The sequence below is a fragment of the Vitis riparia genome, chromosome 2 (assembly GCF_004353265.1).
Source record: "Vitis riparia cultivar Riparia Gloire de Montpellier isolate 1030 chromosome 2, EGFV_Vit.rip_1.0, whole genome shotgun sequence".
Lineage (NCBI taxonomy): Eukaryota > Viridiplantae > Streptophyta > Magnoliopsida > Vitales > Vitaceae > Vitis > Vitis riparia.
The window spans coordinates 18,178,888-18,206,098 of record NC_048432.1 but is presented as its reverse complement, the minus strand read 5'-3'; the positions used below and the strand labels follow the sequence as shown (position 1 = coordinate 18,206,098).

The window sequence follows — 27,211 nt, the reverse complement described above, 5'->3', positions numbered from 1 at the left end:
GACACATGGAGCGGATTTGCAAGTCACAACAACATGAAGAGGCAAAAGCTTCTACTGAGCAACATCAAGAAGAGCAACTTTTTGTTGCAACATTTGTTGCAACATGCTTCACAACAAGAACAGCTCTAGTGATTCCTGGTTGATTGATAGTGGTTGCACAAACCACATGACCAATGATCAAGAGCTCTTTAAGGAGCTTGATAAAACTATCATCTCCAAAGTAAAAATTGGAAATGGTGAATTTATTTCAGTTAAGGGTAAATGAACCGTGGCTATAGAAAGCTTAATAGGTTTGAAGTATATTACTGATGTTCTATATGCGCCTGACATTGATCAAAACCTGCTTAGTGTTGGACAACTGATTGAAAAAAGTTTCAAAGTCATATTTGAAGACAAATGGTGCATGATCAAAGACGCGAAAGGTAGAGATGTATTCAAAGTGAAAATGAGAGCAAAAAGTTTTGTTCTAAATTTAATAGAGGATGAGCAAATAGCATTTTCAAGCACTGTTAGCAATGCAGAATTATGGCACAAAAGGCTCGGGCATTTTCACCATGTTGGACTTCTATATATGCAGAAACATAATTTGGTGAAAGGTGTGCCATTGCTGGAAGACAAGCTAGCTGATTGTGTGGCTTGTCAATATGGCAAGCAAACTAGAAGACTCTTCCCTCAAACAACATGGAGAGCAATGCACAAGCTGCAACTGGTACACACAGATGTTGGAGGACCTCAAAAAACACCATCTTTAAATGGTAGTAAGTACTACATTGCATTTATTGATGATTATACCAGATTTTGTTGGATTTATTTCCTCAAATCCAAATCTAAGGTTGCTAATGTATTTTGGAAATATAAAGCATGGTGGAGAATCAAAGCAATTGCAGGATGTAGAAGATAAGGTCAGATAATGGGAAAGAATACACAAATGAATTTTTTATAAGTTCTATGAAGAAGCCGGTATTGAGTACCAACTCACAGCACCTTACACTCCACAACAGAATGAAGTAAGTGAGAAAAAAAATCGAAGTATTATGGAGATGACAAGGTGTATGCTACATGAGAAGGAGTTGCCAAAGAAATTGTGGGCAGAGGCTGCAAACACTGCAGTTTTTTTGCTGAATAGGTTGCCAACTAGAGTTTTGCAGAAAAAAAACTCCATTTGAAGCCTGGTTTGGTTATAAACCAGATTTGCAGAATCTAAGAACTTTTGGTTGTCTCTGTTTTTCTTATGTGCCACAGCTGAAAAGAGACAAACTTGATAAGAAGGCAGAACCAAGAGTTTTCATTGGATATAGCAACTCTTCCAAGGCTTACAGAATTTTCCAACCACAAAATGGAAAAATTCTTATAAGTAGAGATGTCAAGTTCATGGAGGATAAACAATGGAACTAGGAGGAGTCAATAAAGATGCAACTACTAGAGGTTCCGCAATACTTTGATGAAGACATAGATGATGTCCCAGTTAGAGGTACAAGGTCCTTATCTGATGTTTATGAAAGAAGCAATGTTGTTGTTTTTTAGCCTGCAGAATTTGAAGAGGCAGAGAAGGATGACAAGTGGATTGAAGCAATGAAAGAGGAGCTTAGAATGATTGAAAAGAATGACACCTAGGAGTTGGTGGACAGACCTTAACACAGAAAGGTCATTGGAGTCAAATGGGTTTATAGAACCAAACTTAATGCAGATGGTTCTGTAAATAAATACAAAGCTAGATTAGTTGTGAAGGGGTATAGTCAAGTGTTTGGAGTGGATTTCTCAAAAACTTTTGCTCCAGTAGCACACTTGAATACAATTAGAATGTTGCTTGCTTTGACAGCACAAAAGGGATGGAAGACTTACCAGTTGGATGTAAAATATGCTTTTTTAAATGGTTATCTTCAAGAGGAAATTTATGTAGAGCATCCCGAGGGATTCCAAGTCAAGGGACAGGAGGAGAAGGTCTACTTGTTGAAGAAGGCCTTATATGGTCTTAAACAGACTCCCAGGGCCTGGTACAACAGGATTGATGAACATCTTCAAAGTCTTGAATTTGTTAAAAGTCCAAGGGAAGCTACATTATATGTAAAAGGAACAGATGCTAACTTAATTGTAGTTTCTGTTTATGTTGATGATCTGCTTGTAACAGGTAGCAATGAGAAACTGGTAGAAGAGTTTAAAGTTGAAATGCTCGAAGTATTTGAGATGACAGACCTTGGCTTGATGTCCTACTTTCTAGGTATGGAGGTGAAGCAAGATCATGATGGAGTCTTCATAAGCCAAAAGAAGTATGCAAAGGAAATACTTAACAAATTTCACATGGAAGATTGCAAAAGAACCAGCACACCAATGAATCAGAAGGAGAAATTTAGCAAAGATGATGGAGCAGAAAAAGTGGATGAAAGCCAATACAGGAGCCTGATTGGTTGCTTGATGTATCTTACAGCCACCAAACCAGACATAATGTTTTCAGTAAGCTTGCTTTCAAGATTCATGCATTGTGCCAGTGAAGTGCATTTTCAAGCTGCCAAAAGGATTGTAAGATATATCAAAGCCACAACAAATTATGGCATTAAATATTCTTGCTATCAGAATTTTAAACTTCATGGTTATTCTGATAGTGATTGGGCAGGTTCTATTGATGACATGAGAAGTATAACAGGATTTTGTTTCAGCTTTGGATCCGGAATTTTTTCATGGTCCTCAAAGAAGCAAGATGTGATAGCTCAAAGCACAGCAGAAGCAAAATATGTAGCAGCCAATGCTACTATAAATTAAGCAATTTGGATCAGAAAAATACTTGCGGATCTATACATAAAGCAAAATGAGCCAACACAGATTCATGTAGATAACCAAGCTGCAATTGCAATTTCAAATGGTTATGTTTTTCATGGCAAGACTAAGCATTTCAAGATCAAGTTGTATCACTTAAGAGAAGAACAAAAGGATGGTGAAGTTAAACTGCTTTATTGCAAGACTGAGGATCAAATTGCAGATGTGTTAACCAAGGCTCTACCAAAAGCTAGATTTGAAACCTTAAGAAGCAAAATAGGCCTCTGCAACTACTAAGGCAAGGAGGAGTGTTGGAAACGTGCCTTAGGTTGCTACAGTTCTGGGCAAACAAAAAATTGCTGAATAATTGGTCAATAGACCCGGTCTTTAGGAAATATTTTCTGCATATATATATATATATATATATATATATATATATATATATATATATATATATATTTGGCTTGATATTAGGAATTGGTTAAACATGGCTTGAAATTAGCAAATTCTCTTAACTTTTTGTTATGTTTTAGCTCTATGTAAAGAGCAATGCAGTGAATAAAAATATACTTCCAGATACCAAGTTTTTTTTCTTTATTGAAAAAGTTTTGTTTTTCCTTTCCTGTCATAAAATTTCTGCCCTGTTCTTATGTCATATATCAACACAGCTAAAAGAAGTGTCCTATCAGAGTGCAGGGGAGGATTGAGAAAAAAGGCAGGCTCTGCCTTCTGGGTTTTTCCAGAACTTTCTAGATGATGGTACCGTAGAGAAAATGTAGTTTGGTTGAATCTCATTGAATTTTAAGGAGATGGGCAGCTACTGTTTTTGTTTATTCCTGATTCTGGTTGAACTAAGAGATCTATTCAGCAAGGAGATGCAGAAAACTATCACAAATAAGCTAGATTGGAGGAGAGATGGATTCAAATAATGCACAATCAATTTACAAAACCAGGTTTATGTTGTTAGTATATTGCAGCCTACATAGTGAAACATTGAAACGTACTATTGTTGAAAATAGAAAGACATAATCACCAAAAATATAAGATCAACAAAAGGAACAGAAGTACGCTATTTATTTATTTTCTGATAGACGAAGTACACTACTTATCAGCCTGATCTTATTTGTAACTACATTTTTAGGCTCTTCTATCATCACTGATCCACTCTAAAGTTATACTTCTCAACAGTGAATGCCTCTAAATGTGTTCAGCACCTTCGGTGACAGAGATGGATGAAGTCCAGGTCTCTTAGGCTACAATATCTGAATCTTGTACCTCAGAGTTCAGCACAAAGCTGGGAAATGCTAGAGTTATCTGCCTGGAAAAAATGAGCGGCAAAGTTGAAGTTCAACAAACCAGTACCACATACTTGGCATTGTACTTTAGATGAGAAATGAACCAAAAGAATTTCAAATTGGAAGGTTTGATATGCTCGTTGAAGAAGATAGGGCTGAAACAGGTGGATTCAGGAGTCATGTCAGGCTGAAAAGTGCTTGATATGAACCTGCACCCCCTGTTTCTCTTCAACCTTCCAAGCCGAATCAAAATAAAAACTACTTCAGTGTAGTAATAGCAGTTGGAGTAGTTTTTAAACAGTTCAAATCTAGATGTTTCTAATTGTAATTCATCTATGTATGGTAGGCAACTCAGGAAAAAAAACTGATGGGTAGATGTAAAACTATTGTTAATGATAAAACTCAGGACTCACTTTAAGTATGGAAGAGTCATGTTTCTTAGGATTGATGGATTCCGGGCTACAAATTCCTTCCACTCTTCTTTATCAATCTTCCCATCTCCTTTCAAATCTGCCTCTGCCATTGTCTATATAGATACAAACAAAAATTAACATCTAGACAGAATAACAATTGAAATAGTCCACATGGCTATGAATATTGTATTCACCACCTTATCCACGATTGATTCAACAACGTCTTCTGAAATTTCCAGATCCGATTCATTAAGAATAGCTGAAACCATCTCTGTCAACTTCCGTTGTCATAATTAATTCACAATGCAGGTTGCAAAAAAAATAAAACAAAAAACAAAAAACAGAATCAGATTTCCAGGAAAATAAATAAATAAAAATCCATAATTGGACTACTTATACCATGGAAAATTGAAAACATAAGGGCAAAAGCAAAATTGCTATGGCATTCACCTCTTCATGCTCAATGTAGCCAGTCTGCCTTAGATCATACAATTTAAATGCAACTGCAAAGAGATTTTCAGCAAGTTAGTCTTCACAAAAGCATTTGGTTTGCAGTGGATAGGAGCTTATTACATACATATAATTCCATCTTAATTTGAAACAAGAAAAATGCATAGATAAGATTGTAAGAGAAAGTTGATCATGAAGTTATTCACTATTGCAAAATTGGTCTTACATTCCATTTTGTCTTCGCTGGGAGAATTTGGGTGAAAAATGCTTAATGATCGAACAAATTCTCCAAATTCAATGACCCCATTATGCTTAATATCAAAAAGATCAAACACCTGCAATAAATTGCCACGACATAACACAAACGATGACATTGGTCCTCAGCTCCTTGAGAATTTGAAATGTTTAAACCAAAAACATTATAACCAAAATGAGGATGACAGATAACTAGCCATGATAGGTCAGTGGACTGCAGACTTGATCATCATTTGTCAAAGCCTGAATCAACCTGACATGACTTGAATTTTCTGCCTGTGCTTTAAATGAATTTCCAAAATCTATCTTTCAGAGATTGACACACTCCAACTTAATCAAAGTACAAATTTTTACTGTGTTATTGCGGCTGCCAATCTCGAAAAAGGTTGAACAGCTTAAAGGAACTCAATAAAAGCTACCCAACTCCTTGGTCACTACAGGAAGTTTTATCTAAAAAATAGCCATGAACTTACAGTTAAGCAGAACATATGAATTCAATCCAAAAATACATACCCTGTCTGCAAAGAGATTCTGCTTGCTTCTGTTCCTGAAAAGAGCAAGCTGAAATTCTTCCTGATTGGAAAAATGTTAAAAGAAATTAGCATAAACGAATAAGACATCTCAAAACTCAGTCAAAGAAATAAAAGCCTAATCGACTTTAAACTAAGAACAGATCCTAAAGTTGAGATCACATATTGAGACATGAAAGCTAACTCCTCATAAAGAAAACCAACCTTGTGTATGAAACCATCATCAATTATGGAACTGCTTAGTTTCTTGAATAGATCGTATAATGCCTCAACCTCATTTACAGTAACTGAAAGACAAGTGAAAAGTTCCTTAGATTTTGACACGTTAGCTCTAAAGATTAGGATAAACCGAAAAATCTGCACAGCCACAAATCAAATGTAAAAATAATTAAACAGAATAAAATATAGAAGTGTGACATCAGTTAGACACACAATGCTTGGAAGCTAGAATATTTGGATATGTGAAGGAATATCAATTAGGGGATCAGTACTGCCTTTCCTTGAATTGTGCTTTTTATTTGCAAAGTTGACAATTGACCTGATAAACTTCTTATGCTCACACTGCTGGGTAGCTATATGAAGGTTCAGCTTTATTGGAGCCTACCATTGAACAAGATGGTCTCTTCACACCCACCATGCTCACCCAAATTCAAGATTATCAGAGATTGGCAGTGGTCCAATTCATAGACATTTAATTGTTCATAAAAAATAAAAAATAAAAATAAATGAATTCAAATAGCTGGTTGGATCAACTTTTAATTTGTCCACTTACAAGGTGTTTCAGAAGCAAGAGTAGTGGGGTCCTCGTACCCAGGATGCTGCTTAGCCTTCTTCAAGCAAAAGCAACGTGTAAAAGCAAACATAGTTCTGATACAAGATTATGCCCCGGTCATTTACGCCAAAATTGCTATTTAAAGTTAAAGCTTATCAGTTCTCATATCGAATGGGAAAGAACAGGATGCATCCAAAGAAAAACTAACACATATGCTTGAAGCTTCCTCAAAACAATTCCCCAACTCAATTTCAACAACCCCTTGAAATACCATCACCTCAATCATGTTTTGCATAACAATTTGATCGTATCTGAATTCCATAAAATGAAACGAGTCGGTATTAACATGCCCTCTCTAGATCTCTTTTATTAAACCACTACTTGCCCCAAAAGCTTAAGTTGTTATAAAATGGACCAGAAATTGAAATCAAACAATCATTCTCACTCTCTTGCTGCCCCAATCCCAAAAATAAAAGAGTGGTGGGGGGAACAAACATAAGATAACTTCAAACTAAGTTTTGGAAAAACCGAAACTCCGATACCATGTTAAACAACCAATTGGTAAAAAGCTTAAACTGTTTGATAATATGCCAACCCCAACAGTGTATATGAAACTAACATCTGTCACTCTCTCATGATCAATTAGTAAAGAACCCAGTTTGGATCAAATCAAACTGTACAAGCCCATAATTTCAATTACTCAATTGTCCAGATGGGTATTGATTCATCTCAATAGTTAAGCTTCCACAACAAAAGTCAACCGATTTAACAGCAACATGTTTCAATGAAATCAGAACCCAACTACCAAAAACAAAACAAAACGGGAACCCATTTCAAGTAATTTTCAGCATTTTCCTTTACTTCCATCACTTCAAATTGTTATGAAAATCAAAAAAAGAAATCAGGGTCCTCAAACCCATAACCATATACTCATGAACATGTTAAAAAGAAAAAAAAAAAAAAAACTCTTATTCAAATGCAAAAATATCAGGCTTAATGAGCTGAAAAGGAAGAGTCACCTGTGAATGTTAATGACTCTCCTCCTCCTCCTTCTTCTTCTTCTTCTTCTTCTGTTCTCTTCTGTGATGACCAGCTTTTAAATCTTCAATAGATTTCCTGTTCCAATGTCACCTTCCACAGTGGTTTCAACGGCACCCTTTTGCTCTGCTGTTGCCGCGTCCTCCGCGACCCCTGCAATCCACCAATCACAGCAGCTGATCTGGCATCGCGACGCAGCATAACGACACGTGAACCCTTGGCGTGGCGAAGAATCAATGGTTGAAAACGTCGGCCCTGACCTGTCTTCACATCTCTCGGTTTTCATTTTTCTCTTCTTCAACGAGTCTTTGCTCCACCACCGCCGAACCGGATCTAGGGGATTACTCCCCTGCCACGTGGAACTTGACCTTTGGATAATTAATTAATTAATTTTAAATTTCTTATTTTAATTTTTTTAAAATCACTGTGTGGAATCAGTGGATATTCCCACGTCTTTCTGACAAAATCAATTATTATAAGGCTTAGTATATATATACATTAAATCATTTCTTTTTTAAAATTCCATTAGGTAACACCCTATAAATGTATAAATTTTATTTTTTAAAAAATAAAATTTAATTTTTAGAAAATTGTTAAACATTTCTATCTAATTTTTTTAATCTAAAATCTCTCTAAATAATAAATTTTATAAACAAAATAAATTTATAAAGGTATTAATTGATGAAATTTAAAATCAATGATTAGGTGCATTTACACCCAATTTTAAAAGCTTTAATGAAATTAATCCTATATATATATATATTAAGTGGACAAACGTGGTTTTTATTATAATGAGATTTCTTGGATGTTACCTAAATTAAGTATCGGGAAGTGGAGTTGGGAGATTTCTAATATCATGCGAATCTCTAAATTTAGGTATTATGGTATGTGATATAATCAAAGCAACCACTTTTTATGGGAGGCTTTGATCATCAAAAGAGGATCCACTTTCTAGTCTTCACCTTATAAAAACATCCATGATAAAATATTGATAATGGAACCCTCTAATATAATCTTAAGAAACCCATTTAATCGAAAGTAAAAATTCAATTAAAAAAATAACAATTTAATGAAAAATAAAATAAAAATTTTGCACTTTTAAGTATTTTTAGGCATTTATGTTTAAAAAGATATTTTATAGCATCATGACAATTATATGCATATATTTATTCTATAATAAAAAAGTAGATATCAAATTAAAAGGAATTAATTATTTTAATTTTTTTATATTATTATTTAATAAACAATCATACATTATTATTTGCCAAGCTAGTGAATGAGTTCAAATTTCCAAAAATTTTAAGATTATTAATAAACAAACATACCTTATTAATTATTTGACAATATTTGTAAAAAATAAAAAATAAAGAAATAAAAAATTATTAATTTTCTTTGAATAAAAGTTCTTAAAAATAATATTTTCTAAACTTTTAAAAAATTAAAATAATAATCTTATTTAGGATTGTAACTTAGGTGTGTTGATAACTAATTTAAGTTCAAATTGAATTAAGAAATTATCAACTTGAATTTAATTCGATTAAAATTTTAATTTAAAGTGTTGAATTCTAATTCAATCTAATCTCATTTTTTTTTTATAATATAGTTGGGATTAGGGTTAATAAAAAATTGGTGCAAGTGGTATGGGCAGAGGACGTGTGTCTACGATAGGATAGGAGCCAGGGGAAAGAACATGAAGTTGTGATGAAATTGCAAAAATAGGTCAACTAGTGAATAATGCTTTGAACATGTGTTGTGACGGTTTTGTAAATATTCAAAGAAAATAAGGATAAAAATGGTAAAAAAATTACAACAAAATTTGCATTCTGGCTTTTATAGTATAAAAATATAATTTATAAATCTATAAAAGTATTAAATCAAGTTTGGAACGCTTGTCTCGAGTGCCAGGCTTGATTTTGTTCATCGGGCCTGGCCCTACCCAAGTTATGCCGGGCCCAGGGCCCCGGACGTCCATGGAATGAGCTAAAAGAGCTTCTGGGATCCGGCCCAACAACTTGCCGGTATAAAATATAAAGTTTGATAAATTTACAATAATATTTGCTCTATGTTAATAATTAATAACATGCTATTACCTATTTATTTATTAGGTAAAATTTATTAAACACGAAAATTAAACTTATGTTTTTTAGTTTTTAGTTTTTTTTTTTTTTTAGGCAATTTGAGAATAATTCGGTAAAATTGAATTTGATATGATTTTAAAAATTAGATGGTAATAACTAATAAGAATCTCTGGAATTTGCTTTTTCCTTTTTCTAAAAAATAAAAAATAAAATCTAATGTACAAGTGGCTATAGCGGGCGCGCCTTTAATGTTTACCTAAGGTACAACTTGGATTTTTCTAACGGAGAACGCGTTTTTTTTTTCTCACAAAAGCTTCCAAACACGGCCTTATGAATCTGAAACCGCGATTGCAAATCGACGTTGCCCTTTTTCTTCTTCTTCGTTGTCCCCATCACAGACAGAAATGGCGGTCACTCTTAGTTGCGGGAAATCTCCTTTCTAAATTGCCTAATTGCACTATTCTTTTCTCATTATTTATCCCTTGGAATTTCTCAGTTTCTTGATCTTGATCAGATGAATCTTCAAAATCAGAGTCTCTGACACTCCCAGAGGTGAAGGAGCAGAAATTAAAACATCTCTGGAAATCAAAACCCGGGTACAAAATTGAATTTTTTTTTTACCCCAGTTGTTCAATAAATTTTCTTGAGATGTCTTGTGATTGATAAGCTCATGTGTAGAATGTGACATGAATTTGTTTTGTATGTGTTATTTTGCAGATTCTAATTTTTGGGAGGAATTGGTTGTAGGATTGACACAATGGAAGTGGAAGTATTTACAAATGACATGGCTGAGGATGATAGTTATGAAGTAGATGAGGATATTGTAAGTGTTAATTCCCATTTTTCATGAAGCATGCCGTGTATTCTTTCAACCATAATGGCATTCAAAATCTTGATGTTGTTTATGGTGATATGGTGAAACTTCAAGTGCTTGCAAGCTGGATTTGATGTTTGGAGATACGGGGACCTGTCTTTGGTTATTTATGATTAGTCTAATTTGATAATGTTTGTGTGAGTATCATGAGGGTCTAGCGAGAATTTGGATTGCCAACTTCTGTTTATACAACAATTGGATTCTCAGTGAATTTTTCAATATTGAAAATTTTGGCTTTGTTTGGTGGCAATTTGGGAGTACTTTCTTGCCTTCGGAAGCAACTTGAAAGCAATAGAAGTACCTTAGGGAATGAAATGTTTCACTAGCCATGAACTTTTTGGGTGTAATTTAGTCTCATTTGGGTTAATGGTGTTTTGTGAACAAAGAAATGAGTGTGTGAATTCAATCTTTGCTTGAGAAATCATAAGAGGGACTGATCGTCTGTCATCCAGTCTAGGCCCTTGTTCTGAAACTAATTTTGTCAAAAACAATGGAAGTTTGGGGCTTTGGATTTGACTAAGATAATTGTACTATTTATTACTGTTTTAACTTTATATTTTATAATATGCAGGATGCTTCGGGTTTGGAGGGTGAAAAATGTGGGATATGCATGGATATCATCATTGATAGGGGGGTTTTGGATTGCTGCCAGCACTGGTATACGTCTTTAAAATTTTCTAGTGTGGCTATCTTTCTTTTGGAAATACTTCCTGTTTCACCCACCTTTTTCCTCATAAACATTATTCAGAAGTATTCGATCATTTTGATTCTAGTTTAGTTTCTTCACTACCAATGCTGTGTTAATGTGAAAAGGCATGAATTTTTCACATGTTGAGGTGTGATTTTCGGTGAAAATGTCTAGAAAATGCTTGAGCTGAATGCAACTTTCAGTAGATGACTTGAGTTAATCATGTGGATTTCAGGTTCTGTTTTGCATGCATTGACAACTGGGCTACGATCACGAACCTTTGCCCACTTTGCCAGACTGAATTTCAATTGATCACATGTGTTCCAGTGAGTGATGCAAATCTGTAGGAGCAGCATTTTTATATTTTATTGTAGTAATTCTTTAGTATTATGTTATTCTTGTTTCATTGGTACATTTCTATGAAAATTTTGCTTAGCCTTTATACTTTCCTGCAATAACTTTGAGTGTCTGTTCTTGATAAAAATTTCTGCTAACTTTGTTTTTGAAATTCTCTTGAACACGTTAAATGCAAGGCCACAACTGAATCATATTTATGAATTTCATTTGATTATTAAGGTTTATGATACTATCGGAACTAGCAAGGTGGATGAAGATTCATTTCCCAGGTATTTCTTTGTTTATGTACTGTCTCTTTAGCTGTTAGTTCCACCTAATTGGGGGCTTTGTACTACTTCATGATATTACTTTTTTCCTTTTATAGGCATTCTCTATGATACACTTACTAGTATAACATTCACAATTCTCATACTTTTACTTCATTCACTGCTTTCTTGTAGTTATAGCAGACCCTTTTTTTGTTAGTTGGTTGCTTGACTTCAGCATGGGACAGAGTTGTTGCATTTATGAAAGTTAATGTAGCCTCAGAATCCACTTATCACGACTGCAGCTCTGCAGTCTGCCCATTGATAAAAAATAATATCCCTAGCAAGACGTTTACATCTGCAGAAATTATAGTGATTAAATTAATGATTCACTATGCTTGTGTCCTCAGCAGGTAATTAATGTTTTCCTTTTCTTTTTTACCTATGCAGAGACGATGATTGGTCCATTGAAGGGAAGAATAACACTCTCTCGTTTCCATCATACTATATTGATGAAAATGTAATTATATTTAATGCTTGACCTTGCTATGGTTCTTAGGGAAAATTACTGAATGTCCATGAGGTTTCTGGACAGTGAGCTCTCATAAGCTTTTTGGAGAAACGCTGACCATCCCTGCTAGTTTTAATTAAATTGTAAAAAATTGTAAATATATCCTTTTTTCTATGAGATGAGTTCATTCTCTCGAAGAGAATTGTTGCACCAAAGCTAGTAGTCAGGTTACACATGTTGATACTGGTAGCAAAATTATTGTATGCAGGGGGGTCATCCATGTGTGGTTTCTGCTGTAATGCTCCTCTCCAGCTGTGGTCTAGATTTGGTTCTATAGATGAGATATAATACTCAAGGTATTTTGTATATACTAGGGAAATATTAGAATAATTATTGCCCAATCAATTGATGATAATTAGAGAGGAAACAGTTGTTTTATACTTTGAGATGGTATCATCCCTCTATTGACAGAAACAAACAAGAAAAATAATGAAGGGAAGAACATATGGGGTGGTCAATGTTTTTTCAGAAAATCTGGGGATACTTCTTATTTCCCAAGGTTCTATTACCAGATTTCATTTTGGTCTTTGGATCTTTACATTTCTATTTTTTTCACTATCTAAATATTATTTACTTTATTTTTTTCTGTAGGCAGTTATCTGTCTGGATGGTGATGGCTGCAAAATTCGAAGTGGATCTGCAACAATTACAGAAGATTCCAATCTTGATACATCAATTGCTTGCGATTCATGTGATATATGGTAAAGTTTAATTTCTTTAATTAGCCTTGTAAGGTGCTATGTAGGGATTTAGGCATACTAATGATGATTATTTTACATGAGTTAACAAAAACAACTTATCATGCTCATCCTTTTGTTGAAAGTGAGCTAGTGTTTTTGAAATACAGCATTCGGCATTTGCATGGAATTGATAGATCAAATTGAGCTAAATTAAGAATTTATTGGCATTGTTTTTGTCCTGAATATTCTCAGATGGGCCTTGTCCAGAACAAGGGTTCATTTCTTCGATAGAAGTAGTTCTTCTCTTGTTGATCCTTGACTTGTATGGAGACAGGTATCATGCGTTCTGTGTGGGATTTGATCCTGAAGGCACTTCTGAGGATTCATGGTTATGCCCAAGGTAATTTAGAAAGGAAGTTCGCTTTGTTGGTCACTACTGTATGGTTGGCTTCTTTGCTGTGTAAATTTTGTGGATTTTTTTTTTTAAACTGCAGTGACATTTTTCTATATATGTGCATGCGTCTTATTTGTGCAGAGTTCAGGATCTCTTACTGTAGAGAATTGAAGGAGAATAAGGGTTAATGTAGTTCTGTTTAACAGAAATATGCCTTACAGACAGACTATGGCTTCGTGTGGCAGCTTTTTTTATTGCTTAAAAGCTCCTTTTTATGTTAAATGTGTTTTGTAACATGTCTGGTTACACGAATCACACTTTAAAGTGGAAGGGATTTGGGGCTTCAAAGTTAATTTCAGTAAAGACGGGGAAGAGATGCTTTATCAAAGAGCTCATAGGAAGTGATTTCTTTTTCTTTTTTATGTTTTCAAACATATTAAATAGCAATCTCTTTTTCGCACTGATCTTTTCAGAAAAGTACTCCACTGCAATTACAGTTGTGCGAAACAGGCTCTATGTGCAAGGGATTCTGCTTTGTGCTATCCACCTGATGTACCTGAGCAACCAAAAAAAAAATAAAAAATAAAAACAAAAGGAAGAAAAAAAAGAAGTAAAGTCCGTAATTATTCTACTCCTGTCATTTGGATGACACTCTGACTAAGCTGGGGCCAAATCAGTGTGGCTTCTATACCCTCATTTGCATGTGTTCAGCCTATGTAACTGATGTGTGCTTTTGATTGATAAAAACCTTCATATTTTTGAGAATTCTAGGTCTTTCATGTTAATTTTCTAACTTTTTTCTATGTTGTTTTGGTGTAGATGTGCAGTCGCTGGAATGCCAGGAAAATCTGTTGTGTCTGGTTTAGGAGATGGTAATAGTGAATGTTTGCTGGAAGATGGTTTTTCTAGAAAGCTGTCTGTATCTGTTGCTGATGCTGGCGAGACGGCTCTTGTTGTTTCGATGGTCGAAGGAAATCAATGGATGGAAGAATCAAGTGAGGACTTTTTATCAAACCTGGAAGACTGCAATGACTGGAAATTTGAATCTTATTTGATTTCTGATGCTAACTGTTTGGAGTCTCCAACACCATCTGCTGAGAGAGATAACATGCATCCAAACTTGGAAGCACAGGAACTTGAACTTTCTCTATCACGAGACACATCCTTCAGTTTACCTTCTAATTCATCAGTTCTTAATGATTTGAAGACAAACTCTGCCAATAAAATAGTGAATGAACCAAGTGGCTTTGATGGGTTGAGAATTTCTTCAACTAAATTGTTGGATGGATCTTGCTCTGAAAACAAACCATCTGAAAGTGAATCCAGTATAGGGCTTCATCTTGGTTTATCTGTGGGCTCCTTTTTGTCTGGTAATTTTGCAAGTTGTAATATTTTGTGCATTTGCTTAAACTTGAAGACATATAGTTATGATAGCCACAATTAAAAATTCTTATATCTTTGCGTGTACGGGTTCATCTCATTATAATCCGCTATAATATGTTTCTAGTTGAGAGCACAAAAGACGGAGGAACTGATGACGAGAACATAAAAGACACAGGAACTGATGAGGTCGTGGCTGCTGATGTGCACCAGCAACACCCTTCAGAAGAATCTCCATTATCAGGTATGGAAATGGGTGGTCCAAGACAGTTTTCTTTTTCTCCTTCCATCAACCATTCTGTGTCTGGAGGATAGAAGCAAATGTTATTCATCGTATTAGTTGTGCACGGTTCTGATGAGACAAGTCAATTTCCATATCTCATCTCATTACTTGTTTGTGGAATTTTTTTTCAGCTGACAAGATCATTGCTCATGCTAATGAGGATATGAAAATTGCTGGTGTAAAGAGAAAGCATACAGATTACAGGTCACCATTCGGTCAATCTCTCTTTTAGTTTCATTTTTCTATTAGTTTTGAGCAATTAATGATCATAACTATTTGTTCAGATTTTGCTATTGTTATTGCTATTGATATCTCTACTATGATATTACAATTTGCAGTATCAATAGCAGTGATTTTCTCGATGCACACTGTATGTAGGGTAGTAGTCTACTTACACTCCTAGGATAGAAGAAACGGTATTAGTCCTGTAAACTAGTCAGTCAGATCATTTGCCTTTGTTGCAATTTCCTGAGCCAATATCAGTATTTTATTGAAACGAAAAAAATATATTCCTAACCTTTTTCCAATTCTTTCTGTTCCTGATATGTATTAGTGATGGTGTCCAAACAAGTGCTGGGAATGGGAAAGTTAAAGCTGAGATTGGAACTGAAGTTTCTGCAAAGAAAGTTAGAGCTGAAGGGAAGATTCAGATGGCTCCTATAGAGAAGCAAGCTAATGGACAACATGTTTCAGTTGATGCCCAAAAAGGTCACAGTACTGTTGAAGTTTCCACAGGAGATGAGTTAAGACATAATCGGAAAAGAAAGGAAGTCACCTCTGATATAATGAGTATAGTTCAGGGGACAGATCGTAGACCTCTGAAGGGGCTTGCTGAAAAATCCGATGGAGATAGAGAAAATGCTACTGGCTTGAGAGTGAAAAAGATCATGAAGAGAGCTTCTGAGGACAAGGAATCAGCTGTGCTGGTTCAGAAGTTAAGAAAAGAAATAAGAGAAGCTGTACGAAGCAAATCCTCAATAGAGCTTGGGACAAATCTGTTTGATCCAAAACTTCTCACTGCCTTCAGGGCTGCCATAGCAGGACCCATAACTGAAACCACTGCCAGAAAGTTATCGCCTTCAGCTCTTAAGGTGAAGAAGTCAATGTTGCAGAAGGGAAAAATACGTGAGAATCTGACAAAGAAAATTTATGCAACATCCAAAGGAAAACGTAGGCGAGCATGGGACCGTGACCTTGAAGTCGAATTTTGGAAGCATCGTTGCATGAGAGCTACTAAACCTGAAAAGATTGAGACATTGAAGTCAGTTCTTGACCTCCTAAGAACTTCAGAGTGCATAGATCCAGAGCAAGGGTCTGAATCTCAGACCACAAATCCCATTCTTTCTCGGTTGTATCTGGCAGATACATCTGTTTTCCCACGAAAAGACGATATAAAGCCTTTGGCAGCTCTTAAAGCTAGTGGTAATCCTGAACAAAATAAAGAACATGCTTCAATGGAAAAAGTTTCTAAACCAGCTCTTCATAGTCCTGCTGTCAAAGCTCCAGAAACCTGTAAGATTCCATCAAAGGTTGGTTTTTCCCCCTATGATCATAAAGGGAATAAGAGTAATGCTTCAAGCTTAAAGGATGCTACTGCCCATGGTAAACCACATCCAGGAAAACGCCCAGAAGGGTCATCAATTCCTCTTTCTGTTGCTTCCAAGGTTAATTCCCAAAAGGAGGCAGGTGTTAAATCTGATGATATAAAGACTGATAAAAGGAAATGGGCCCTAGAGGTTCTTGCAAGAAAAAATGCCGCTGCTAGCAAGAATACGACACAGGAAAAACAGGAGGACAATGCCCTGCTTAAAGGAAATTACCCCTTACTAGTATGTAGAGATTTTTTTTTATCTCAAAATGGTCCTAAATGCATCACCTTATTCTGTTTGATATTCTGCAATTGAATTGATTCTTTTATTTGGTTGATATTGAGCAGACTCAACTACCAAGAGATATGAGACCGGTATTGGCACCCAGTCAGCATAATAAAATCCCTGCATCAGTAAGGCAGGTATGTTTGCTGTGCTTGTCTCTCGCCTTCTGTGTTGGTAATTTTTCTTTAGCTTGTTTTGCAGATTGAAAGGAATTCAGGTACAAAAATGGAATTCAGACAACCCCCTGAATTCCACTTTTCTTTCAGCATCCATTCCTATCATCATGTCCACCATCACACTTCCACCACTACCACCACCAATGTAGAGTCTGAAATTCTTCTACTACACAATCTTCTCTTGTTGAGAAATTTGAAATTTCTCGACATCTGGTAGCACAATATCAGGTTACTTGCTATGTTGTTGCTTCTGTTGCTGTGTGCTTGTGTATTTTCCCTTTCTTTTATCTTCTTTCTTTCTTTCCTTTTTTGTCATGCCATTGAGTTACCATGTACTGGGATCAGTTTTACATTGATTTTTTTTGTCATACAGACTCAGCTTTACCGCCTGACAGAGCACTTCTTGAGGAAAGCAAATCTCCCTGTCATTCGCAGAACAGCAGAGACAGAGCTAGCTGTTGCAGATGCTGTTAATATTGAAAGAGAGGTTGCCAATAGATCAAACAGCAAGCTAGTATATGTGAATCTATGTTCCCAGGAGCTATTACATCGTTCAGATGGCAGCAAATCTAGTAGAGCCTTGGAATCAGATTCAGATTGCAGCAAATCTAGTAGAGCCATTGAATCAGGTCCCTTGCCTCCTGCTGAATCTACCAACAGATCAGAACCAGCTATTAATGAACTTTCTACTGATCCTGAGATTGAAGAAGCTCTGAGAACTGCAGGCCTTTTGTCTGATTCCCCTCCCAACAGCCCACTTCAGGAAATTAAAGATCTCAATGATGAAGATGATCCCTCAAAGGACAACAGAGAGGAAGGACCTGATAATGTATTTGAAATGGATTCTCACCCGGAACTGGATATATATGGTGATTTTGAGTATGATTTGGAAGACGAAGAGTATATTGGTGCTACTGCTCTAAAGGCCTCTAAGGTACAGGAAGAAGGGGAGTCAAAAATGAAAGTGGTGTTCTCCACTCTAAACTCTGATAGATCAAACGATGTTCTGAATTTGGAAGAGCATGTGAAAGTGGGAATTGCTGAAGCACCAAAGAATTCTCCTTCCTCACTCAAGCATCATTCTGATACATGCATCAGAAGCTCAACCATGGAGGGTGGAACAGATCATTCATGTCTTCCTCCAGAATCCTTTCTTGGTGAAGGAGGAAAAGAGCCTTCTCTTGAAGAATGTGAAGAATTATATGGCCCAGACAAAGAACCGCTCATACAAAGGTTTCCAGAAAAGGCCACAGAGCTATATGGACTGTTTCATACTGAAGCTTTAGCCAAGAACACAGTTCCTGGAAAGAATGAAAACTATGGAGAAGATCAAGCAGTAAAAGGTGGAGAGAATTCACCCAATCCTTCTCAAACAGGTGAAAACGGCCGGAAGGAGAAATCTAACACTGACACCAATAAGCAGACTGATAGCAGCAGTTCTTCTGTGCATGGGAAGGTACTAGATGATCCATTTCTCATCATGTCACATTTTCTCATAATTCGCTTGAAAGATAATCCATTTTTGTTTTGTCATATGGCATCGTCAAACATTTCTGTTGATCAGTCCTAAACTCTCTGCAGGTGGAAGCCTATATCAAAGAGCACATCAGGCCCTTGTGCAAGAGTGGCGTGATCACAGTTGAGCAATATAGGTGGGCTGTGGGAAAAACAACTGAAAAAGTTATGAAATACCATGCCAAGGCCAAGAATGCTAATTTCCTAATTAAGGAGGGTGAAAAGGTGAAGAAACTTGCAGAGCAATATGTAGAGGCAGCACAGAAGTAAAAGAAGCACCAACTACACCCAAAGGCAGTCTTTTGATATTTTCCCAATTCTCTAGAGCTTCTGCTGCCTCTTGTTCCCTAGATATATATAAACCTTGGTGTTTTTGTAGATTTAGTGTAGCATCCAAACCAAACCAACATGGATGCTGATACAATCGTTGTAAAGATCAGGTGTCTAAAGAAGTGTTTTGACTCAAAATTCGGTAACAAAACCAGGTGATTGTATTCCTGATTGTATACTGTATCATGAAATGTAATGAATGAGAGCTTCATAAATGTACATAGCTGCTTAAGATCCACCCACCAACAGAAGATGATTAGAGATAGTAAATTTGTAGTTGAAAGATTCAGCTAACTATACCAGACAATAGTGCTGGAATATATACCGGGTGTATGCTGGTAATTTTTGTCCTGGCTAGGCTAGATGGAGTCTTATCCATGAAAGTACCACATGAGCAGTGGCAGCTAATTGAAACAGCCCCATCATATCCTCATGGAAACAGCTGAATTGTTTGAGGGATGCAAAACCAATTTATTACAAATTAAATTCACTTAATTAACTGTTTAAGATCCACATGAGATTCATTCACATATGGAGTGTTGGAAATCCTAAAAAAAGTAATGGAATATTCCCTGGAAGTCTTTTGGATAACTGTAGAATGGGCAGTGTGTACCACACAACATAGAGAAGAAAAGAAAGGAAAAGACTTTATTAGACATTTGTAGGTTCAAACCTGTATTAGTGATGCATTTTGGGCTCCCACTATTCGTCATCCACAGTAACAACACAAATGATACTTGGCATGCATATAACACACAGAGAGAAGAAAATAAATGAAAATAGCCAACAACCAAGAGACTGGAGCATGCACGATCCCAAATATCTCAACTACAAAGATTGGGTATGCACACCCCTGCATCTGGATTTTGTTGTTCCTTCCATATTCGTCCTGTGACCCGAAGCTTCAGCTCCTTCCTGTCCCCACCAGAGAAAAAAAGTGCCATGTTGCGCTGGATTATGAGGCCATCGTGGCTGTCCCTGACCTTTTTGTGGCTGTCCCGGATACTTCGTGGGGTTCCCTCCCATATTAGTTTTCTACCATTTGCACCCACTTCTAGGCTGTAACTGAAGTTCCGGGCCTCAATCTCATCACCCATGAACCGAAGGAATGCCATGTAAACTGGGGCCATTCCTAGCTGGAATGCTTCAAAATGCAGGCAGAAGTACTGACCGAAACAGTTAAAGACCTGACCAATTAGAAATAAAGAAAACAAAAAAGGAAAAAATGAGCATTCAAGGAAAACATATTCAGCATAGGAAATTCATAGAAGCCATAAATCAATCATAGCAAATTTTCTCAACTAAAGTGCATGCATGTCAGTACAGTTCTTCTCATTTGAAGCCACTGTTGTATCATGTCCTTTTTTTTTTTTTTTTTTTTTTTTTTTGCCCTTTTTCCTTTTTCATTTTCCATTGAGGAAATAACTTCAAGCACCGAACAAAACCTGTATACTTCATTTATCATCAGCATGATAGTAAAATCATAAAATTATTTTATCATGTTGAATAAAATTGAGAGTGAAACTCTATGCTTCATTCTCCAAAAATACTTTGCTTCTCTGCAGCCCAATTCCACCATGCTACTACAGGACCTAAAACATTTCCTCAAGCTATCAAAGGAACAAGAAAGCTCTTCTCACCATGCTATTGAACAGTCTTGAAAGCAAAATGTAGATAGACCAAGACAAAACTTAAGAAATGAGACAACACTTACTGTCAGCATCCAGGTTGCATTCTCTACTTCACGGGGATTAGACTTGACATAACGGTGATTGAATGTGCAGCCAGTGTGCATGTCTACCTTGTGGTCATCCCTAAGATGGGAAACTAGGAAAGGAATATCCCCAACAACAGCACACTCAGATCCAGCATATGGACAGTTGTATGGTCTGAAGTTACATTGAGCCTCATGCTTGAGTTTACTGTAGTAAGGAAAGATTTCTGGGCATCCCAAGGAGCAATATTTACAAGGAAGTTCAAGAGACTCAGCCACCTTCTCCAATGCTAGACACCTGATATCTCCAAGCTCTTGGCGGCAAGTGGGGCACCGATTGTGGACCCTTGATTTGCAGGTGGAACACAACGTGTGCCCATTGTGGCACTGAAAAAAATGCCAAGTTATTACAAGTAGCAATTAATTTCCAGCCAAATAGGAATTAGTAGGCATATACTATATGTACTAAAGAAAATAAAAAATAGAAATAAATAACAAATTATATAAGAAGCACCGACATTATATAGAAATAAAAATAGAAATAAATCAGAGATTTATTTTTTCTTTTTCCTGATTGGCAAACAAAGAGTATATATTAACAAGCACTAATCAAAAAAGGAGAGAGGACCCCTGGTACACCATAGGGAAATTTGTAATGGCTTTCATTTTGAAAGTGATAACTAGTTCATAGGCATATAAGAATAAATATATATTAAAAACACCAATAAAAAAAGCCGAGCACAATACACTAGAAGCATACATATGAGAACAAAAAGAAGCAAGCTGCAACCACAACCCCAATCTAGAAAAGCTCAACCACTTAACAAAATCTATTAAGGATAGTGGACGAGCTTGACTATCAACTATAAGATACCCCTAAGACCATATGTCTTGACTAGATATAAGGGAGTCCTTTAGAGATTTGTTAGTGTGTTGCACGCCTTTGAAGGTTTTTCGATTGCGTTCCTTCTAGATTGTCCAAAAAAGCTAAAGAGGATTTGTTCTCTAAGCTTTTCTTCTATTCTTGCCCACAAAGCTCCCATTCCAACCAGATAACAAATCCTTCACTAAATATGAAAAAACCCACGAAATGCCAAATAAAGAGAATAGAAAGTGTCATAACTCTCTAACTTTCCTACAATGGATGAGTAGATGGTCTACTGATTCTTCTTCATCTTTACACATACAACAATAACTTGCCAAAAACCATCCTCTCCTTTTAAGTTGATTCTTTTGACGTTTTCCATGCAAAAAAATAAAATAAAATAAAATAAAATACATGAATAAATAAATAAATAAGAAATAAATAAAGGCACATCCCTTTGAAAGAGCCCAAGAGCCCCAAACTAACTTTGAGGGGAATAAAACTTCACCTTCAAATTCTAAGGCGGATTAAAAGGACTTCATAGAGCATTCCCCACTTTTGCTAGCCTACCAAACCCTTTAATTCTCTTTTCTGCTACTTCTTCCTAGCACGTGTAACTTCTGAAGAAACGTCTCAACATTATCTATTTCTCAATCTTGAAAATGTCTTAAGAAGCATGAGTTCCCATCTATGGACCCCAAAACTGGCCTTAGCACCATTTTTATTTTAAATTTTCAAGCCCACTTTTATCCTTAGTTTTGGCTCATTCCATTTGAATTTTAGCCCATTTTTCAGGCAAAATCTCAAGTTTGTAGCTTCATTAGCAATTACAACCGCATCTAGGATTTGTCTCCCTTCCACAAACACATTTTGAGACTCCAACACCACTTTCCCAGTCACTTTCTTGAATCGATTAACCAATGCTTTAGCTAAAATTTTTGTACAAATTTCCCACAAGGCTAACAGGTCTAAACTCTATAAATCTTTGGCTCGACCTTTTTTTTTTGGGAATCAAAACCACAAAAGTACTGTTTAGACTATTCTGAAAGGTGCACCTTGCAGAAAATCTCCAAACAAAGGTTCACATCCTTCAAGAAGATGCCTAGCAAAAAATCAGAAGGGGAAGTCAAAGATGTAATGTAAGGAGAAGAAGCAAATGATATCATATTGAACAATGTAACTTAAACCAACCACCTTAATGTTTAAAAAGTCCACAATAATATCTTCACTGTAAAGCTAAGGTAAATGCTATGGTTTTCTGATAAGACTTTGGATCATAATGAGTTTGGATATACAAATGACAATGAGAGTTTGGGAATACTCAGAACGGTAATTCATGTCCTCATTTTCCAAGGTAATGGAGAAATTTGTGTAAGGACCACCACTAACCCTTAGGAAGGAATACGAAATTCCTTGGAGTTGCCATGATGCTCCATAGTCCAATCCAAAGAATAAAGTGCTATTTACAGTGAAATGAACCTTACATGAAAAAAATCAAGGAAACTCAAATGAGATAGAATAGTATATATAAGAATAACTGTGAAAAACTATTCTATTACCAAGGAAAAAGTTTCTATTTACTCGTAGTTTCAAAATGACATAGACACTGTCTCACTCCAGTGCTGTCCATGCATGGAATAAGTCAAATTAATCCATCAATTGAAGATAAGAATCCAACCATAGAAATGAGGCATGCAGATGACCTCAAAATTTTTTACTCAGATCCCTGGAAAGTTCCAATTCAAACCTAAAAGGCTTAAACCATTCATATTTGCCTTTTTGATCTACCTTGCAAAACCTATTGACCCTCTATCTTTGCTAAAGAGGGGAAAACACTGCCCTCCCTATACCTATCATGTTGCTCAGAAGTTCGATCCAATTGTGAACAAGTCTATTCCACTTCAGTGGTTAGTTTCTGCATCCTAGGTTTCCCTTAAAGGTCTCCACCTCAATATTCAAGGATTAGTTTGTTCACTTTCAATGCTATTTTATTTAAGATTATTCATCGACTAACACATGTTGAGAACAATTTTTGGGCAGATTATTCTTGTTCAGAGGGTGCTCTCTGTTTCTCAATAAGAAAAATGTTTTCAGGAACACTATCAGCAGATCAGCATTTATAAAATTTAAGCACAAAACAAGAGAATCTGTCATCTTCATTCCAAATAAAACCCGAAACATTCCCAACTGGAGTAAGTTTAAGCTCATTATTGGCTCTTATAATTGTAGTTGTTTCCATCATTCTAGTTACTCTACACTTAAGGGTGGGTGACTGTACAATGAATATGAATCAATTATGATAAAATTCTAATTTGATAATGCCTTTAAAATCCCATAGACTTCCACTCTACAAGTAGGCAACTTGCCACTAAACCTAAAGTGACTATTAATATCGATGAACATTTTGATCATTTTGATCTCCCAAACTAATGAATCTAATCAAAACTTAAACTATTGGCAATTATCGACCGGTTAATATGATTCACGACCACATATGAATTCTCAATAAAAATAAGCATCCCATGATTAGCAAATATGCAACAATCAAAAAATCATTTTAACTCATAATCACAACTGAACATTGAACCCAACCCAGCAACAAATCCCAATCCAAACCACCAAATCAACAACTCCATACCAATAAATGCCCTCATCCTTCATTTGTTCCCACAAAATTGAACTTGATTTGGACTTTGAATTCCATGAAATTCAGAAATCTTGCATATTTCTTTTGTTGCCAAAGTTCTGCCAGTTTTAGGGGTTTATGTAATCCCAATTCAATTCGAAACCCATCACTAAGAATGAAAATCCAAGAAAACCCCTCCAATCCCAGTTCCAGAAAACCGAACCCCACCAACAAAATCCGCCAAAAATATAAATATATATCAAAACCAAAAAAAACAACCCACCAACAAAATCTCTCAAAACCGAAGAACCCACCAACGAAAACGAAAGAAACAACCAACCTGGTGAATTGGAGGGTACATGGAATTAGTACAAACTGGGCACTCGAGGAGTTCGTGGACGCTGGTGGCCGGAGAGATCGCCGGAGACACCACATTGCTATGGGGCTTGGAGGACGACGAGAACTGATGGTGGTGGTGGTGGATCTCTTCCTCATAGATCCCATCTGTAGACGACACGCATTCAATGCTATCAATTTCCATCACTGCCAAAAATTGAATCAGAAACTGACCCAAATTGAGGCTCCCCTTCCCCCTTATTGGCCTTTTCTGCTTTGTTTTTTTATGAATTTTTGGCCTCTGTGTAATCTAGTTGAAGCCTTCCACAAGTGAAGAGTGGTAATAGGGAAGGAGTAGAAGAAGAAGCAAGGGAGAGAAGATGCTTTTCTTGGCTGGGTTTGCTGGGAAAGACACAGGGGTCATCGTCGTAGTTGCCAAAAATACCATTATCCTATTCTGCCAAGGCACTTCCCACTCACTACAAGGACCCCATATGCCCTCCCTCATGTTAAAATTTCAATATATTCCTACAAAATGAATTTTTATTTTTATTTTTAGAAATTATTTTTTCATTTCTAGACTATCCTAATAATCCTAATAATTTTTTAGAGAGAGAGAGAGAGAGATTAATTGAATGAATCCAATCCATAATTTTTCGTTTTTTATTCTTCATGGATTTTTCTTTCTTTCTTTTTCTTGTTTTTTGTGGGTGGGGGTTGGATTTGCTTTTCTTCATTGATTATATATATATGTTAAATTTTTTTTTTACATGTTTCACAAAATTTATTTGAAAATGTACTTTTAATTAATTTCTTAATATTTGATTTTTTTTTCATGATAAAACAAATAGAAAATTAAAAAAAAAAACCCTTTTATATAATACTTTTATAAACCCAACAAATTATAAAATTTATGAATGCAAATTCATTGAAAATTTCTTGATACTTTTCGTGATCCAAACGAAACGTTGGAATTACCAAATAAAAATAAAAATAGAATCAATATTTTTCAACGCAAATAATAATATCTTTGTGAATTGGAACTCTAATAATAACATTTTCAACAAATTCAATCATTTGAATCATATTATTGGAATAAATAAATTATTAAGTGAAACTATCATATCTTTTTTACTAATTTTTTGTGGCATTTTTAGTTTCTCCTTATTAGTATGATTTAAAATAGGTGGTGGAGTGTCCTTTTCATGATGATTAATTAGTTGGAGAATTTATTCCAAGAGTGGGTTTAGAGAAAGATAAGGCTACTATTTTTCTTTGGAAAAAAAAAAAGAAAGAAAGAAATAATGGGGAAGATTTGTGTTTTTTGAGAGAGAGAGAGAGAGAGAGAGAGAGAGAGAGAGAGAGAGGGGGGGGGGGGGAGGGGGTTTAAGGTATGAGTCTTAAGAGTTATAATATAGCTTAATCATTGATATTGGTGGCCTAACATTTAAGAATGTGACAAAGAGTTGGTCAAAATAAAATTTGGATGTTTGTTTTACTTCTTTACCCACTCTATTTTTTATTTGTCAAAAAAAAAATTGAAATTGAGTCTACAATTATTTTTATTACAATCAATAAAAATATGCTTTTTATTTGAATATTTTTACATAAATCAATGAAAAATATTTAATAATTTCATTATGACCCTAGGTTTTCTTAGCTAATAAGCTTCCAATTATGAAGGTCAATGGGTGATGCTCCATCCTACTTCAATCAATTTTCTTTTAATAAAAAAAATGTATGCAAAATTTGATGACATGGCACTGTGTTTATAAGGCAAGATGAAGACTTTCATTATCATTTTTATTTTATTTATTTATTTATTTATTCATTCATTCATTTTTGGTGCTTGAATTGGTTTACAAATGGGTCAAAATAGGAATGAGACAAATTTCCTTAGTTGGATATGGCGTTGGGTCATAAATCAAGTGAGAGAAAGAGAGAGAGAGAAGGGGGGTTTAAGGTATGAGTCTTAAGAGTTTATAATATAGCTCAATCATTGGTATTGGTGGCCTAACATTTAAGAATGTGACAAAGAGTCGGTCAAAATAAAATTTTGATGTTTGTTTTACTTCTCTACCCACTCTATTTTTTATTTGTTAAAAATTAATTGAAATTGAGTCTACAATGATTTTTATTACAATCAATAAAAATGTGCTTTTTATTTGAATATTTTTACATAAATCAATGAAAAATATTTAATAATTTCATTATGACCCTAGGTTTTCTTAGCTAATAAGCTTCCAATTATGAAGGCCAATGGGTTATGCTCCATCCTACTTCAATCAATTTTATTTATTTTTTTAATAAAAAAATGTATGCAAAATTTGATGACATGGCACTATGTTTATAAGGCAAGATGAAGACTTTCATTATCATTTTTATTTTATTTTATTTATTTATTCATTCATTTTTGGTGCTTGAATTGGTTTGCAAATGGGTCAAAATGGGAATGAGACAAATTTCCTTAGTTGGATATGGAGTTGGTCGTGGTGATGGGCGCGAAAATGGTCAAGTCATGATATGGCATTGAGCCTATCCAATTTTTGAAAGTCATGTCACCTTTGAATCATTTAATATAAATTTATATATTATGAATTAAAAATAATTATATTTAAAATTTAAAAAAAAGTACAATAATAAGTTAAGATTGAGAAGATAAAGAAATACAATAATAAGTTAGGATTGAAAAGGATGCACCACGAGAACTTTAGGTCAAAT

General features: G+C 35.3%; 4 protein-coding genes across 8 annotated transcripts; 2 read left to right on the top strand and 2 right to left on the bottom strand.

Moving 5' to 3' along the window:
* The first annotated feature begins 1,800 nt into the window (after nt 1-1,800).
* LOC117930888 (uncharacterized mitochondrial protein AtMg00810-like) lies at nt 1,801-2,757 on the top strand. The gene has a single exon (XM_034851662.1). It carries the CDS (start codon nt 1,801-1,803, stop codon nt 2,755-2,757), a length of 957 nt encoding a protein of 318 aa, XP_034707553.1.
* Nucleotides 2,758-3,651: 894 nt separating this feature from the next.
* Nucleotides 3,652-7,747, bottom strand: LOC117933832 (calcineurin B-like protein 8). The gene is made up of 9 exons (XM_034855385.1): nt 7,486-7,747; nt 6,467-6,561; nt 5,899-5,981; nt 5,678-5,737; nt 5,136-5,244; nt 4,910-4,962; nt 4,657-4,737; nt 4,460-4,572; nt 3,652-4,069 (listed from the first exon to the last, which is right to left on the bottom strand). Exons 2-9 carry the CDS (start codon nt 6,555-6,557, stop codon nt 4,000-4,002), a joined length of 660 nt encoding a protein of 219 aa, XP_034711276.1. The 5' UTR covers nt 6,558-6,561; nt 7,486-7,747; the 3' UTR covers nt 3,652-3,999.
* A 2,178-nt stretch (nt 7,748-9,925) lies between these two features.
* On the top strand, nt 9,926-19,269 carry LOC117933786 (uncharacterized protein At4g10930). Of its 5 annotated transcripts, none has more exons than XM_034855332.1 (15): nt 9,926-10,178; nt 10,330-10,405; nt 11,028-11,113; nt 11,380-11,470; nt 11,721-11,770; nt 12,197-12,266; nt 12,909-13,018; nt 13,332-13,397; nt 14,211-14,761; nt 14,899-15,015; nt 15,186-15,258; nt 15,608-16,883; nt 16,991-17,065; nt 17,478-18,560; nt 18,686-19,269. In XM_034855332.1, exons 2-15 carry the CDS (start codon nt 10,340-10,342, stop codon nt 18,887-18,889), a joined length of 3,918 nt encoding a protein of 1,305 aa, XP_034711223.1. In that variant the 5' UTR covers nt 9,926-10,178; nt 10,330-10,339; the 3' UTR covers nt 18,890-19,269. The 5 variants fall into 5 exon arrangements, with proteins under 5 accessions (XP_034711223.1, XP_034711215.1, XP_034711233.1 ...); XM_034855324.1 differs by having other exon boundaries at nt 10,300-10,405; XM_034855342.1 differs by lacking the exons at nt 9,926-10,178; nt 10,330-10,405; nt 11,028-11,113; ... (1 more) ...; nt 11,721-11,770; nt 12,197-12,266 and adding exons at nt 12,542-12,613; nt 12,729-12,816 and having other exon boundaries at nt 12,913-13,018.
* A 302-nt stretch (nt 19,270-19,571) lies between these two features.
* LOC117933824 (E3 ubiquitin-protein ligase SINAT5-like) lies at nt 19,572-24,965 on the bottom strand. The gene is made up of 3 exons (XM_034855374.1): nt 24,495-24,965; nt 20,664-21,050; nt 19,572-20,136 (listed from the first exon to the last, which is right to left on the bottom strand). Exons 1-3 carry the CDS (start codon nt 24,693-24,695, stop codon nt 19,774-19,776), a joined length of 951 nt encoding a protein of 316 aa, XP_034711265.1. The 5' UTR covers nt 24,696-24,965; the 3' UTR covers nt 19,572-19,773.
* Nucleotides 24,966-27,211: the final 2,246 nt, after the last annotated feature.